At 35.7% G+C, this 16,905-nt stretch overlaps 1 protein-coding gene across 1 annotated transcript in view; it reads right to left on the bottom strand.

Moving 5' to 3' along the window:
- Positions 1–3,388: 3,388 nt before the first annotated feature.
- KCNH7 (potassium channel, voltage gated eag related subfamily H, member 7) overlaps positions 3,389–16,905 on the bottom strand; it is a 458,375-nt gene continuing 444,858 nt past the window's right edge. Inside the window, exons 14-16 of the mRNA XM_011991002.1 lie at positions 12,321–12,489; positions 5,431–5,623; positions 3,389–4,077 (exon numbers count right to left, since the gene is read on the bottom strand). Of these exons, the coding sequence (XP_011846392.1) occupies positions 3,811–4,077; positions 5,431–5,623; positions 12,321–12,489 (629 nt within the window). The 3' untranslated portion in view covers positions 3,389–3,810. The remainder of the gene's footprint in view (positions 4,078–5,430; positions 5,624–12,320; positions 12,490–16,905) is intronic.

The raw sequence follows: 16,905 nt of genomic DNA, 5'->3' as shown, positions 1-16,905 counted from the left end.
GTGTGTGTAAGGATCACATGAGGGAGGGCGTGTTAAAAGATGATTGCTGGGTCCCACCCCTAAACTTTCTGATTTAGTAGATCTGGGGTGAGACCAAGACTGCATTTCTGCCAGGTCCCCAGGTGATGCTAGTAGTGTTGGTTGGAGGATGACTCTTTGATGACCACTGTCCTGTATCATCCTGTCTTCAAGTGCCTCTTCGAACTCACATGATAGAAACATATTTGTTTTACTGTAAAAATATAACTTGATTTTTTGATAATTTATAAAATTTTTGATTTTTATAGATAAATAATTTACATATATTTATCTATTTTTGGTTTTTGCCATAGATAAGCAATTTAAACACTCTGTTATTTCAATGTTGCTATTCATTTCTAATAACTGATCTACAGAATTTTTTTTAAATCATGAAAGTCATTTAGAGGAATGATACTGTTATTTAATAATAATAATGTTAGATATACCAATGGGTGATACATTTTATCCTTAGACAATATATGATGGGGTTTTAAAATGACATTTGGATAAGAACATTTTTTTCTAGTCATTTTGGAACCATTGCTAAAGTTCAACCTCCAAAAGGACCTTGTAAGCAATTCTTACACAAACATATTAAACCTGACCCCAAATGCCCTGACCTACTTCCCATACTTCCTGACTAGAAGAGTAGAATAGTTGTGCTCTGATGACCAATACATTATAACGGACTTAAGAAACTATTCTGTCCCAAATCTGCCCCTGCCTTCCTGTGTTTGTTGACTGAGTGATTATTAATTTAAAAACCCCATGAGAACATCGCTTCATCATTTCTTATTCTTGGGTTGTCTCAACTAATTAAAGAATGTGACTCCCCTATTGGGGAGAATGATAAGTCTAAGTTTCAGCTCTTTGCCCAGCAATTAATAACAGCAGGAGATCATCTGACCCAAACAAACTTTAGATTTTAAATGACATTTTATTTAGGCCAGGGGACCAGGTAATATTATTTTTAGGAGGAGAGCAGAAGGTGTTATGTTAGTGCTTCTAATTACCTAGAAGGAAACCATTTGCTACAGTGCAATTATGATTGGCTGCAGCAGTTCAACCTGGCCCTCAGCATGATCCCTAGATGGAGAGGTCACACTGTTTTTGCAATAGCCAACAGGGGGGATGATGGTACATTTAGGCATTAGATCTTTGGCTGGGGAAAGGGATGAATTTTGTACATCAAGATCATTGCTTTGGTCATCTGTAAGTCACTTTAGCCATTGAGTCTTCTGACATTTATGCCCAATTAATCACGTCTTTATATTGTCAGTCTCTTTTTAAGCTAATATCCTATAGAAAGGGACCTTCCTAATCCTGTCCAACTCTCTGAGGGTTAAGATTTTAATATAAGCAATTATGTCAAGGAATTAAGAAAACGGTTTCTGTTGTGCTAGAATTTAAATAAACTGGATGCTTGCACACCATTCCCCATCTTCCTATTTCTTCATGCTCAGTTTTCATAAATATAAACAAGTTTTATGTGGGAGGTTGGATTTTATGCATGTCATACCAAATGTTGCAGCTGAGGCATTCACTATCAATCAGATTTCAATTCCTCACCTGCCAAATCCTCTCTCCCTACAAATGAACATTCTCTGGTGAATTCATTCTGACTGTTCCTGAACTTAGGCCGGCAATCCTTATGAAATTTGTTGCAGCTGCAAAAATGTGTCCCAATATGGAAATAAAATCCCAAAATAGTCCTGTGAATCAGAGTTAGCCATTTATGGGACTTTCTCTTCCCTGCTAGGTGCCCATTGAATGTTTGTTGAGTGAGGAAGTGAAAGCATCAGTTAGCCCCTAAGTTTGTATCTGCATAACAACAAATGACTTGGGAAGCTGGTTATAATTATTACACTTTTGTATAATAGTTTATGTTCGAATTGACTGGTCATTTTGAATAATGCACTTGAACATTTGTGTTTTGGTTTTTCAAAAATTAAGCAGGAATAAGAACATGCTTTTGCTTATAGATTGCCTTCCACATGGATTACCAATTTATGTGTCCATTTAGTATTATATAGGGGGCAATCTAAGGTCACTTTAATCACATTTTTTAAATAGTGCAATAGTTTTAGTAAATTTAAATAGCTTGCATTTGAAGCTGATTAACAGATCAGTGTCAAAGTTTGAATATCCCGAAGGGATAGAAATTAACCCATTTAGTAACGTGCACTGATAAAATGTTCTTAATGGACTAAGAAACTTTCAATAAATTTCAATATTTTTGTTCAGCAAGAAAAGATATAATGGATCAGAGTTCATAATTGTAAAGTTGTAATTGAATTGAAAAATAACATTTCTTAACTATAACTTGACTGATCAGAATCTTAAATTGTAACTTTTTTCTTTACACCAATTTTATGAGCTACATATGCCCCCCACAAAAAATCTAACAGTTGAAGATATTTTAATTGAAAGATATATTTCATTGTATGTCCTGACATTCTGAGGTCAATATATATTCATTCCAATCCATGCATAACAGATTTTTATTTAATTTTCAATGGGCAAAGTGTTGGAATAACTAAACACAACTGAAATTTTACTGCTGGTATGTGCATTTTTTTTCTAGGCCCATTGCTTTCCCACAACTGGAATTAGACATAGAATAACATATACTTAATGGAAACTAGTTTTGCCATGCAAATGCACTGAAATTGCACATTCTTTGAAAACTGTGTTTACTATATTTTATTTGTTTTTTGAGATAGGATCTTACTGTATTGTCAGGCAGGAGTGCCGTGGTGTGATTAAGGCCCACTGCACACTTGACCTCCCAAGCTCAACCCATCCTCCCACCTCAGCCTCTCAAGTAGCTGGGATTACAGGTGTGAATTACCACACTCTGCTAATTTTTAAACATTTTTTTGTGGAGATGGGGTTTTGCCATGTTTCTCAGGCTGTATGTGTACTATTTCGGTCAAATTCAGGATTGCTTTAAAATGTGAATCACAAGAAGCTGTGGATATCAGTTTATGTTGATCACAGTTTAGCAGTTCTTAAGGGGACCACACCCTCCCCCCCACAAAAAAAAAAAAAAAAAAAAAAAAAGCAAAATGAGAGAAATTTGTTTTTAAGCCTTCTAGGAAATGTGCCAGTGGAAAATACTTTAGATGGTTTGTAAATGCAATTAGTGATATAATTTAAATAGAAAGACCTTTGTTCTCATTAATGTTGCCCTACATTTAGTTTTTGGAGATGGCTTCCTATACTGTCAGAGGTTTATAACTCAAATTTTGTATTTTTTCTTCCAGTGTGGAGGAATGAATGTAATTAACTTTAAACATCTTGGTACAGAAGGACCTGAATCTGTTTGTAAAAGTGACTAAGTTTCCTTTATCCCCCTGGAATTCCCATGAGTTGAGGATCATCTGAATCTGAGTTGCATCCATGAACAGTTTTATCCCTTGGTTTCTTATTTGCATGGAAGGCATTTTCATAACAAAGTACTGGTTTAGTAAAAGCAGTTAATAGGAGTCTCCATGCAAGAGAAATTGGAGTTTCCTAACATGCATGTGATTTAAAAAATAAAAATAAAAAATAAGGTGCCGTGAGATGCTGGCAGTTTTAACATTTGGAACCAAAAGTTCTTACGTATATTTACATCCTAACTGCTCAATTTTACCTTACAAGCTTCAATTTAGGAAAATATACAGTACTTTTGCATATAATGGTACGTTGTTAGCCCCTGAGTCAAGTAGAGAGGATTTAAATAGAAAAAGGAAAACAGCCATTAAAAGCACTTACATTGTATGTGGAGTAAATAGTACAAAATGATTATTTCCCTGGAAGACCAGGATCAGAAACATGCCTATGAAGACCCAAGATTCCTACAGTGCTTAGGGATGAATCTGGCAAAGAAGGATGCCTAATTGGATGAAGGTAAGTTTTTCTTTGCCGCAGGTGAAGCTCTAAAGACAGATCACTGTCTTGTTTTAAAAGTGAAGTCAAGTTGTCTTCTGAAGCTGTGTTCAGATGCACCCCACTTGAAAGGGATTCTTTGGATTTAAGTTTAGATTTTTCAAGGTCTAGAAATTCAGGACACTGATGGAAAAAGAACAAAACAAGTTTTTATAATTCACATTGAGAGTCATTGAAAATTACACTAATAAAAACTGAAGCGTTTTTTTCTCATTAATCTGTATTTGATTAGTGATATTAGCCAACATTTCCCTCCCAAAAGGAGTCAAGACATTGGAGATTGGTTATCAGTATAGATAATCCTAACCAACCATTCCAAGAACTTTTATTTAACCCTGGAACCAGATTTTAAAAATCAAATTAAAAATATATTACTTTACATTGAGTTTTCCAGATGAATTAAATTCAAAATTTAAGACAAAATTGAGATGAAGAAAGGCATCACTTGATGAATAAGAGGGTATAAGGAGGAAAGAAAAGATGGGAAATAAAATCAGTCATCCCTAGTCAGGTAATATTACCTAAACCTACTGAAAACAAATAACAAAATAGATGGTTTTACATGTTTCCCGGTCATTCAAAACTAGTTAAATTGATTTCTACTTTCAGATTTTTAGAAGTATTGCATTATTTTCCTTCTGGCATATTACCTTCTTTTATTAGTGTAGTTTCATTTTCCAGAACATCTTAAATTAAATTCCCAAACATCTAAAAAAGTTTTACGAGATTGTTCTACAAATCTTTATTTAAATCATTGTTCTTAGGTCCAATTTCACCATAATGTTTAACTAATTAAGACTAATTCCCAAGACAGAATTACAAGGAAAGCTAGACTACTCGTATTAACATAATTCAAAGACCCCCTTTGAGGGCTTCAGAAGTAGGATAAAGAACTTTAAATTGCTTTTCTTACCATGTTTATCATCCAAGTGAAAACAATTTAGAGATCTCTGGTGATGGGTGGGGTACAGAAGACATTACTAGTCTGATGGCATTTGAACCTCAGGTCTAATCTGGCCAGCCTACTATTTCTCCTCCCCTTCCTTCCTGAGACCTCGCCCAGCCTTTGGCACTGTAGAAAATTACAGATTTTTCTTTGAAGCTCTTTTTGGACCCAGATTTTTCTCTAAGCCCTTTTTGGAGCCAGGAAGACTATTCCTTAGACTGCAAAGCTCTACCACATATAAATTTAAGCAGGTTGATTCTGGAAGAAAGGTTTTCCTTTAAAAAAAATGCTAATGTTTAAAATCATTATTCTAGCTTCATTGTTCTCAAACTTTAAATGAACATAAAAATCAGCGTGGGCTTGTTTAAAATGCAGATTACAGGGCCCATTTCCAGAAATGCTAATTGCGTAGAAACAGCGCTAGGGACAGAAATCTCTCTTTTCCACAGCACCCCAAGTGATTCTGATTTAGGTGACCCCTGGAAACACACGTTGAGAGACACACTTGGTTGGATGGTATCCACACTCACTTGTGAGGAAGGGCTGAAACTTCGGTCAGTTTTGATGGATGCTGCCGGTTGACTGGTTCTCATCAGCCGGATGATGGGTCTCTGATATTCTGCTCCTGCTGTTACCATACTGTAGGCTGGGGGGACCACAGTGGTTTGTTTCTGCAGCAACTGTAGGATGGTCTGGATGTCAGTGGTCATTTGGGATTCAAGCCTGCAGAACAGATAGAAGTAGGAAAAGACAGTCCTAAAATAGTCCAGAATTTCAAGAGCATTTAAAAAAATTTCAGCACTACCAACAAACAGAATTATGGCCTTGCTTTAAACAAGAAGGACAGGAGAGGGAGCACAGAATCTCTATTCTTTCCTGATGGATACTTACTTGTGTATGTCTCTCTAATGATTCTGATAAAGACTTAACTTTCTTGTTCATATTAAGAGTTAACAGAAAATCAGATGAACAAAATAGACTACATGTTTACTAACCTTCATTGATTTCAAAATGTAAAACACACTGATAATTTATTTTTAATCAGTAATTGTCTTTGCTTTTTAATTAGGTTTTACTCAGTTTCTTGTGAACATTTTATTTGCTCTTAAAAAATAGATTCGTAGCACATTTCTTTCATAACTGTAGCATCCCAGGATAATTTCTCATGTGTTTTTACATTTATATTAATGCTTTTTAACCTTACCTCTTTCCTATTCATTTTAAGTATTGTATATTATTCATTGTATTCTTTCTTTAATGTTTAATGCTGCTTAATGTTAAATTCTTTTTCTCTCTAAATATGTCATGGCCTTTCATATGTAAGAAGTTGACCAAATTTGACTTCACTTACTTCTAATTGACCCATCTGGCCTGCAAAATACCAGTCTATTTTTTCCCCAAAGCTCACAAGTAGCCAACTGGCCTGTTAATTTCATTCTCATTTTAAATTAAAATTTAAGGGAAAATAGCAAAATATAATTGGTCAGATTCTCTTCCTTTGCATGTGTTAGCAACAGCATTAAATACAAAGGAAATTTTGTGGACACAAGAACAGAAAATCTGGACCATACGCCTCTTTAGAAAATTCTTGTAACTCCACTTATTTATGCTGTTTTGACTCTGAATAAAGAATGGAAATAAAACAAAAAAATGTAAAATCATAGGATTAATTTTGCCCAATTAAATTCATGCTGTATTTGTAGAATTCAAAGTAGAAATTGGCTTTTGAATTGATAGAGAACCTGGAAAACATGAGACTATATATATATATATATGTATTTTTAGTTTTTGATATTAACACTCCAAATCTTCCTTCTAAGAATCACAATAATGCATTATTTTTACAGTTTTTCTATAGTTAGTAAATATAGCCATATAGCTTTCTGTCTTCTAAACCAATAGCTATGAATTATACATGACTTTGCAAATGTCATTTTTTCAAACGTCAAAACCACACACTGAAAAGGGGAAAAATTGAGTTACCAACTGGTTTATTTATCTACTTTTGATACCTGATGGTCTGATCTAGTTTGTATGCTTCCAACTAAACTAAGCAGACCCATTATTTCACTGTTATGTGTTATATACATTTCCTTAAGGAATATGTGTTATAGACATTCTTTCATTTCACTTATCTGTACCCAAAAATCTTTCCTTATTTACCCCATTCAGAATTACTTTCTTCTCTGAGTCTCCAAAGCAAATTATACATTCAGATTCATCATAAATATTTCTGTACAAATGTATTCCATTACTAACAGCTTTCAGTTGTGATTGGCTTACACAACGTTTGTTACATTGAATGTAAAAGGATTTGGGGGAAAGACTGGAAGAAGAACTGCATCAATAAGGGAGATTCAAGATCCAAAAGTGAGTCAAAAATTATGATGATGTTTTTGTCATATAAATCCTTTGCCAAACAGCAGCTGTCTCTGAGAAATAAAATCTCTTTATCATGGATTCTACCTACTTGAATAGTGTCTATGAGGAAAAAATCTGTTGGAAGGCGAGGCTTCAGCATCCATACGTCCAGTAATTGCAGCCCACTGCCATGAGTGGGACTCAGGCACATGACAGCTCATGTGCAGGTAAAGTGGCTGGTGCAGGGTGAGGACAGAGACTGTGTCAGTATAACTTAGAAAAGAGCATAGCCCACCTCTGTCAACATGACATTGTTGTTTGTTCCAGGAAAACTTTGAGAAAAATAAGACTACACTAATAAATAACTTTGCTACTTCAGGAAATTTCTATAAATCACCTTTAATTAGAGACAGTATCGGTTCATCTCAACAAATACTTTTTTAATCAGACAAACTTTATCAAGACTTGCTTCAAGATCCTCACCTTACTGTGTCCATCAATCCTGAAGTATATCATAGACTTTACCCAATTCCAGTGAGCTCCCCACTTTGAAATACCCAGACTCCAAACTTCTATAAATGTTCTTCTTCTCAGTGGAATATTTCTGAGACATCACTGAGACTCTGGCCAGATGGCAGTCTTCCTTTCTGCAGTAATTCTGAATATTTAATTTTGTTTTATTAACTAGTTGTTAGATATCTTGGGTAGTCCAACAAAGGGCAGCAGTTTGCTGATAGGTTTTTTAATATGCATAGGGTTGTATTTCAGTGTTTTATGACAAGGGTCTGTTAACTTAATAAGAATGGACTCTTGGGCCAGGCACGATGGCTCATGCCTGTAATCCCAGCACTTTGAGATGCCAAGATGGGTGGATCACTTGACCTCAGGAGTTTGAGACCACCCTGGGAAGCATGGCAAAACCCTATCTCTACAAAACACTACAAAAATTAGCCAGGTGTGGTGGTGTGCACCTGTGGTCCCAGCTACTCAGGAGGCTGAGGTGGGAGGAAGGCTTGAGCCTGGGAGATCGCACCACTGCACTCTAGCCTGGGTGACAGAGGACAGAGCCAGACCCTATCTTAAAAAAAAAAAAAAAAAAAAAAGCGGACTCTTATACGAGACTAAATAGCCTGCTTTACTCAGGAGGAATTACAAAGAATTTAAAATAAATCCAGCTTGGTATTTAAAACAGAAAATAACATAGTTTTAGAACTTTTTCTTCTGTCAGCATAGTTACAAAACTGTGTAAAGTGAATATTTTTATTCATTCACTCAGAGACCCACAATGTACCAGGTACAATGTTAGGTAGCAAGGTGAGGGAACAACATGATAATGAATAAATATGAAATCTGGTTTAACAGTGCTAACAGAAACTAAGTACTTAGGAAAGACAAATGAAGGAGGCGCATAAATAACCACAACGCTAGGCAAAGCAATTGCTCAATGCCATATTAGAGGCATGCAGATAAACTGCTCTGTGTGCAATGGAAGGAGTCATTACTAACAATTTTTACATTTTCTCTGGTTTCCCTACTCAAAGAGTGTGTGTGTGTGTGTGTGTGTGTGTGTGTGTGTGTGTGTTTTGGATGGAGTCTTGCTCTGTTGCCCAGCTGGAGTGCAGTAGCGTGATCTTGGCTCACTGCAACCTCTGCCTCCCAGGTTCAAGTAATTCTCTGCCTCAGCCTCCTGAGTAGCTGGGATTACAGGCACCTGCCACCACGGCCGGCTAATTTTTGTGTTTTTAGTAGAGATGGGGTTTCACCATCTTGGCCAGGCTGGTCTCAAACTCCTGACCTAGTGATCCACCTGCCTCAGCCTTCAAAGTGCTGGGATTACAGGCGTGAGCCACCGTGCCTGGCCAAAGTGTGGTCTTTATATCAGCAACACTGGACATTGCTGGGAGCTTGTTAGAATGTGGAATCTCTGCCAATTAGACCTATTAACTTGAATCTGCATTTTAATAAGACCTCCAAATGATTCAAATACACATTGAAATTTGAGAAGCACTGGTCTAGGATCATGTCTTAATGATTTACTTAAATAGGTATATCTGCAGGCATAATATATACATATAGAATAACATTTCTTATGTAAACCTTTAACCCTATCGATAGGTTAATCAGTCATTAAAGCAGAAAAGAAGTGGTAGCAAGAACCACTCAAGATAGACCATTTTATTTGTTCTTAACATCTTTTGTATTTAATATGTGTATTTGAATGAGACAAATGGTGTAGGAATCCACAGTTCTACATTTGAACAAATGCCGAAGCTAAACAGGGTAGACTCAGCTCTAGAAAGTGTCCTGGGATTCTCGCTCTGCAAAGTAGAAGTCTGAGTTGAGCTGCCCCCTTCAAACATTTTGTATACATTTAACTTCTAGAATAAAGTGGAGGTGAAAGGTTGTTAGAAACGGCAGTGGAGTAAAAATGTAATATTTTGGATTTTAAATCCCAAACAAGCAAAAAAAAAGTTTGTGAAAATATCAGAGGTAATTAGAAACAAATGTCAAAGGAGATGTAGTATTGGTGGTAGTGTCATCCTAAATAATGAACGGTGGCACTCTAAAAGGAAAAGATATTTATATGGGAATATGCAGCACAATGGGAATATCCATGCCATAGTAAAGTATGTGCTCATTCTGAGAACTAAAGATGGAGATTTTTAAAGGAAAAATGAGGGGGACTACATAATTGTTTTGAAATGATTATCTTTGGCTACAAAGATCAATAACAAGGGTGACGCTGGTCCGAGATTGGACAGACAGCTGCTGGTCAGATGTCCTTGCAGAAGTATTCTTTGTGTTAGGTTGTAGTGGCCACTGTGCAAGGTTGTGGATCTTAGAGAGTCTTTGTGATAGTTTTTGTTATCAGGCATACACCCCTCTCTTCCTGGCCTTCCCCAGCTGTATTTGTCAGGGATTTTCTAACATTAATGACTCCGTTTTGATTTTGACTACTTTCACAGCAGCAATTCAAAACATATTCGGGAAACACATACCGATATTGGGAACACGTTGAAAGAGATTTAATTGCATTTTGTGGAAAAGTTTTATACAGTAATAATAATATACTAACGTAATAAAATAGCAATAACAATTTTTATTGCTGTTGGGTGATTGCACACCAAATAGATCATAGATAAATGTGCCCTTAGAACAAATGTTTTAAGCAATCATTGACTTATCCTAGCAGCAATGATTGGCACCCATGACAGAGCAACCAGGTGATGCTAAAAATCTCAATTTTAGTTCTGATGAAAGGTCCAAGCCAGGAATTATATGTAGAGTAAGAGAATATACTCAAATGAACACCAATAATAGAAGCGAAGTTCCTTGCTAATCAAATTTTACCTATCTGCAAGTACAACATCTTCCATTTTGTATAGTACTTGTAGTTCCCATTTACATTATTTTAGTCCTTACAGTAGCATTACAGGTAGGTATGAGTCAAAGTAGGAAATGGAAGGAAATTTAAATAATTTGACCTGGTAATCCTGTAAATCATTAAGTAGCAGACTTAAGACCTTTTCCTATGCTTACCAATTGCAAGTACAGTGATAGGATTGTGCTAAATAAATCACTGCTGCTTCTGTCATTCATTCATTCACTTGTATGTTCAACAACAATAAACGGCATGGACAAAATGCACAAAAAATTTTAAGCATAGATAGTGAATAAATCAGTAGTTTATGTGATATAGGCAAAACTCAGAGATGTGTTAAGTACAGATGAGTAAGCAAGTAGCTTGCTAAACATGGCAGAATTCATAAGATATATTAAATAGCATGCTAGTAACCTGCCAGGCATATCAACGATAGAAATATGTAACACACAAGAGTGTTGCTTATACATAGAGATGGAAAGAACAAATTATTCTCATGTCACCTCTAGGTAAACAACTGTCATCCCAAAATATGGTCACCCATTGGTGATACCAGTATCATTGCATTCTGACTCCACATGTGCTGTACCTACGAAAGGCTGATGAAACACATGACTGTTGAGCTGGCTAGTTGGAAAGCCCTGCTGAGGTCAGGTATACTATACCTTGTATCCTTGTTATGGAGCAAGTGTGTGCCACTGGCACAGGAGATTATTTTGGTCTGCAGGCCTGCAAACCTCAACTCTGGTCTTGGTAACTTCATTACACTATGGCAAATGCATGAACATTGTGTAAGTCAGAATTGGGGTAGTGCAATCCTTTTACCATGCTTGCGCGTATTCAAAATGTGTTAATTGCCCCATATGGTTTCCCTCTTCTATCACTTGTGTTTTAAATTGATTTAATAAATCTTGTGATTAGAGCATTTGAATTTAGTCAGTGCAGTTTTCTGTCTGAGACTACTGGAATATCTTGCCTGGTGGTGAGCTAAAAGGCTGCTATTGGATCAAGACAAATTCCCAAATGAAACACAATTAAACCAGCTGTGTCATACTCACTCATATGTTCTTTTCAATCTTTTTGACCACTTTAATTTTAAGGAAACCACGCAGACTTAGGGGAAGAGATTGCCTCCTCCCTAAACTAAGATTTATTTATCATGTTTAGTGATTTAGATCAAAGGTGAAGGAAACAAGAAACTCTGTGTGTGAGACTTTCAATTCAATTACATTTTTTGACAACCTGACTGAATAACTAAAAGTCTAAATGTCTTTGTTAGTATTTTTTAAATTCCCTAACACATAACTAAGCTATCAGGAACATCCGAATAAGTGTAAAAGGAGGATTAAAAGAGAACGGGTGTTAGTTAACAACTTAATTAGGAATTATTTTTGCGGGGGAGGGGGTTTTCTAAGGTAGCCAGTGCTGGTGAAATACTAACTGGATGACAAACAAAGAAAAAAATAGGATTTATGCTGCCAGAAGTATGAAGTGTTCTAAATAAATGCTCCTTTCGACACACATTATTCTGTCAACTTCTAGTCTTATTTTAAAGTAGTAAATGTATAAGGAAATTATGAGATCATGGCAAGGAAAATTATCCATTTGTAAAGAGTAGAACTAGACCCACGTAAGGGTTTCGGTTATGTTCTCCTTTTACCCTGTCACTGCTTATACCTGTTAAGTTGTTCCTGGAGCAGATCTAATCTTTGTTCCACTTCCCCGTAGGTGAGGTCACTTTCGGTTTCAGAGATACCCCAGGCAGCTCGCTGAAGTGCGGATGGACTGGAGTCTTCAGGCTGGGGATGTGCATTTTCTCGTTCCCAGCTTCGCATGTCAGTGATGTCTGTGGAAAATAGTGAGATGGATGTCAACCCTCTTAGGTGCCCCTTTGCGTCAATAACACACAGATATCCACAAGACAAGCTGGAAAGGGATCGGAGTATAATCTGAGAGGCAGAGAACCAAAAGTATTCAGTGATGTGTCCAGGGGCCACGGCCAATTGGTAGCAGGGTCCCACTTCCACCCTGCTGGCGCTACCTCCCATATCCTTTTCCATGTGAACAAAAACATGTAGCAGGTGCTGAGTATTGATTAGGATTTTGTTTTTTTTCTGTTTGTGCTAGGAGAAGATAAGCACAGCAGAACCAAAACTGATTAGAGAGCAATGAGTCTGTTTTGTTTGCACCAAATTATCTAGGGTTTAAGATTTTTAGGGCTCTTTCCCACAGGATAACTTGCATATGTTATGACTTAGAGTGGGCCCAAGAAGAGAGCCTTAGAGAAGTGCTGGCCTTCAGGGTGATTCCCTTTGGCCAACCCAATTCAAATAGAGCCAAGAAGCCATAAGCCATGAAAACTGGGAAGAATCTTACACATCCCCTCGTCGCCAGCTACTGTTTCATGTTTTTATGTTTTCTTGTAGCCGCTTCTGTGCTGCCCTTTACCATAATTGTATTGCTTTCTAGTATGTTTTCCTGTGGCTCTTTATTTTAAATATTGCTATGTTACTCTACTTTAAGATAAACTATTTGTTCAAGTCTACTATTTAAAATGTTCTAAGTATCTATTATGGGCCAGATAACTTGGCAAATATGGAGGAACTAAAGACAAAGGAGACCATAGATCCTGAACTTGAAGAATTCAGTCTAGCAGGGTTGTGATCACTTTTCATACACAGATCCATTTTTCTGAACTTCTTTTAATTTCCTGTTTCTCCTACAATCTATATTTTAAGCTGTCAATATTTGGGGGCAAATATGTCCTTTTCCTCTTATTTTTGTCTATATTTTAGATGTTTTGCTGCTCTTTTAACCTCTAAGAATGATTAACAGTTTGGAAAATAAAACTTATGAAAAAGTAGACTGGAGCTGGGAATTGACTTTGGAGATGAAGGAGAAACATTTTCTTCACTGGGAGGGCTAGTAGGAAGGAAGGACTATCTAAAGCTGGTATTCATTTTCGCATAGAAAGAGACTTGAATTACAGAAAGTGATTTTGGTTTGATAGAAAGACTTAAAAAAAACTTGACAAGTATCTATGATTAAACACTGAGAAAAGTTATTATGTAAAGTTATGGAATTCTTGGCTATTTAAAAAAATTGGATAGAAAGTAACTGAATTGGGCAGGATTAGCTATGATTTTAGAAATAGGAAACAAAACCATTGGACTTCTCAAAGCTTCTTCCTTTCTTGCAGTTTCTCTAAGGGTAGTTTAAATGTATCCCCTTTCTCCAAGTAGAAGACAGACATGTCTGTATTCTTTCTTCATGGTTTTCCTCTCACTCATTATCTTTTATCATTGAATATACAGAAATTTCTCAAATGAGATGCCTATAATTTCTGCCTCAACAGGGTGAGGCTTGACAAAGGAATTAGCATATCCAAAGTCAACATTAGAAAAATATAGGATCAGAGTTCCTTCTTCTGCAGAAATGGCTAACAGACCTCAGAGGGCTTGCTATGAATTCCAGAAAGACTCTTCCTGACTACGGCTTTGTTACTATAGGGATCCTGGGTTCGTTGTTATTTAAAGTGGCAGTTTATCATTTCTTTTGATATTTTATGAAACATGGCAAAATATAAGTGAAACAAAAAAGATACTGCTGGGGTTTTAAGTCACTTATTGCAGATCTTCACTGAGAACTATGATTTGTTATTCACAGACATTTGAACCTATTTAAAATGCAAAACAATAATATCTTAGCAAACTGGATTTTGAAGATTGGGCCAGTAATGCTAAGCAAACTTCCAGAATACCTATATAAATGGTCTGGTGATGCTGATGCTTGTCTCCGTCTAGTCTGCTGCTAGCCAGTTAATGTAGGAATCTTCCTTTCGAGAAGGCAAGAACTGATAAGACTGAAGTTACATGTTATGCTCACGAACGTTTTGAGCCAAGAAAGCTTACAGAATTTCTGCCTATGTTTAACAGCTCTCTTCTTTCCAAATCATATATAATAAATTGGTTTTTAAATGACAATGGTGAATCACATGCAATAAATTATGGAGGATTATATTTTTAATTCAGGGCTCAAGAAAAAATAATTACCTTATCAGAAATGAATGAAATGTATATCTTAGAGGCTTTCTTGATTATAATTTACTCTTTAATTAAAATCCGAAGATACGTAATTAGCTTGTTTTAACAGCAGTATAAAAAATGAGGAGTTCAAAGGGGAAATTCTGGTTAGTGGTCGTAATCAAATGAACATCCTTGTAGACACTTTCTAAATATAGCTTGGAAAGAATCTGCACTTGGTTGCCTTGGAAAATGTTGCTATAGTTGCAAGACACATTTCTGGAAATGGATGAACAGAAAGTAAACTTTCACTTTGCTCTGAGTAGACAACTTTTGGCCTCAATCTTAGTAGGAACAGAGTCCATTTAATTTGTTCTCTTTTCATTTTAGTTTTGCTTAAATGTGCTCCTCTGTTGGATACAGCATCACAAATGTTAGGAATATGAGTGAGTGAAATTTCCTATTGATGGTGGAACTAAAATTTGCGGAGGTTTAGTAGTTTGAACTGCAGCAGCGACAAGTCACATGTTACGTATTAATGCAGTATGTCATCTTAAAAATCATTAGGGAATGAAATTTGCAGTGAATGAAGTTTTAGAATTCCCCATTGATTAAAGATATTAATTAGCCAGGCTAACCATGTGTCACACTGATTGAAACTATATGACATCAATTCAATTGACATGCATATTTAGCTATACATTTTCAAGATAACTATTTGAATAGGGATTGCCCTGTAAATTTTTAACAATTAGAATATGTAGATATTAAATTTGTTAGAATATTGTTTTTTGTGTATATGTCCAATTAAAGATAATTGGAAGGCGTAGCAAAGAAAAGTATATGAGGAAGGGCATGAAAATTCATTGTCACTGAGAGTCATTATAAAGTCAGAAAATCCCCAAATTATATGTTTAATAATGTGCCACTTGAGACTCTAAAACTCAAGAGGAAAACAACAAGCATTTTTATTAGGTTTACATTATGTTGATCTTTGGAGATGGTAGAGATGGTTCAGCAAGCTCTTCAGAACTCGTGACTTCCATGATACAACTTGTATCTATTTTTAGCACTTCCCAGAATCCATTTTCATAAATAACTAAAATGGGACATTTGGTAATCACATTTAATATTCCATTCTTCCATTGTGATAAATGAGGTACTATTTTCACTCACTTCATCAAGATTTTAGATTGTTCAGAGAACACTTGCATATATTCTTAGCTTACTTCAATGTGGGGTCATGAAAAAAGTGGATGTTACATGATAGGGATAGCAACTCTGGAAAAATATAAAGCCTAAGCATCCTAGATTTAATAAAAGCTTTGTGGCTGAATATGGTACTTTGGAATAATGATGATAAGTAATATTTACTTACTCTGTACTAATGTACTAATTTTGCTATCCTACCAGGCCTAGAACATCCTATTTTTCCTTTTTTTAATATTCTTTTGATGCTTTGTTATGCCTTCCTAAACTTTATATTTTTATACATCCAAGGATATACAAATTATTAAAACTTAAAAAATAAAACCTGTGAGAAAATACTAACAGTTGAAGATTTTATTTCAGAAAAAGTAATTTACATGTTATCTTAATAACTATAACCTCGTTGGTTAGATAATATTATTCCTCTTTTAAAGATGCATAAGCTGAGTCTTGGTGGGTTTGGTCAAATCATTTACCCAAAGATATAAAGGGAGCAAGTGGCAGAGCTGCACTTGGAACCCAAGCAGTCATTACTGGTAAGACTTACTAGCTAGATCTAAAGATCTCGCCTCTGATATGCTAAAATAGTTGTTCTTCCATGTAAGAGTTCTTTAAATTTTACTGAATTTCTCATTTTTTAGCATGAAATCTGTATCTACTAATCAAGCATTATTACCCAAATCGTGCACATTTTCTACAACAAAATCTGTACATTTGGGTATTCCTTTTGGAAATAAAAATAAAAATAAAATAAAGATCAGAGTTTATTTCAGGGCATTTCTCCACTCTTTCTCATATTCTCTGTAAAATTAAATTTTGGTTGGCATGTATTACAGTGTGATTGCATTGGCCTTTCATACTATAATATTATAGGGTTGGGGTGAGAATTGGGTACAGAAGATACATATAAAGAACCAATTGATTAGCTGTCTTAAAATATTCATTGATCCTCTCTCCCCATTGAAGTTACTACAACAGACTTTCCCATAGTTTTCTACTTAACATTATATTAAGTCTGGTTGGTCACAAAA

This window comes from Mandrillus leucophaeus, unplaced genomic scaffold (genome assembly GCF_000951045.1).
Source record: "Mandrillus leucophaeus isolate KB7577 unplaced genomic scaffold, Mleu.le_1.0 Scaffold389, whole genome shotgun sequence".
In the NCBI taxonomy this organism is placed as follows: Eukaryota; Metazoa; Chordata; class Mammalia; order Primates; family Cercopithecidae; genus Mandrillus; species Mandrillus leucophaeus.
The sequence above is the reverse complement of the archived record's forward strand: the minus strand, read 5'-3'. Positions and strand labels throughout refer to the sequence as shown.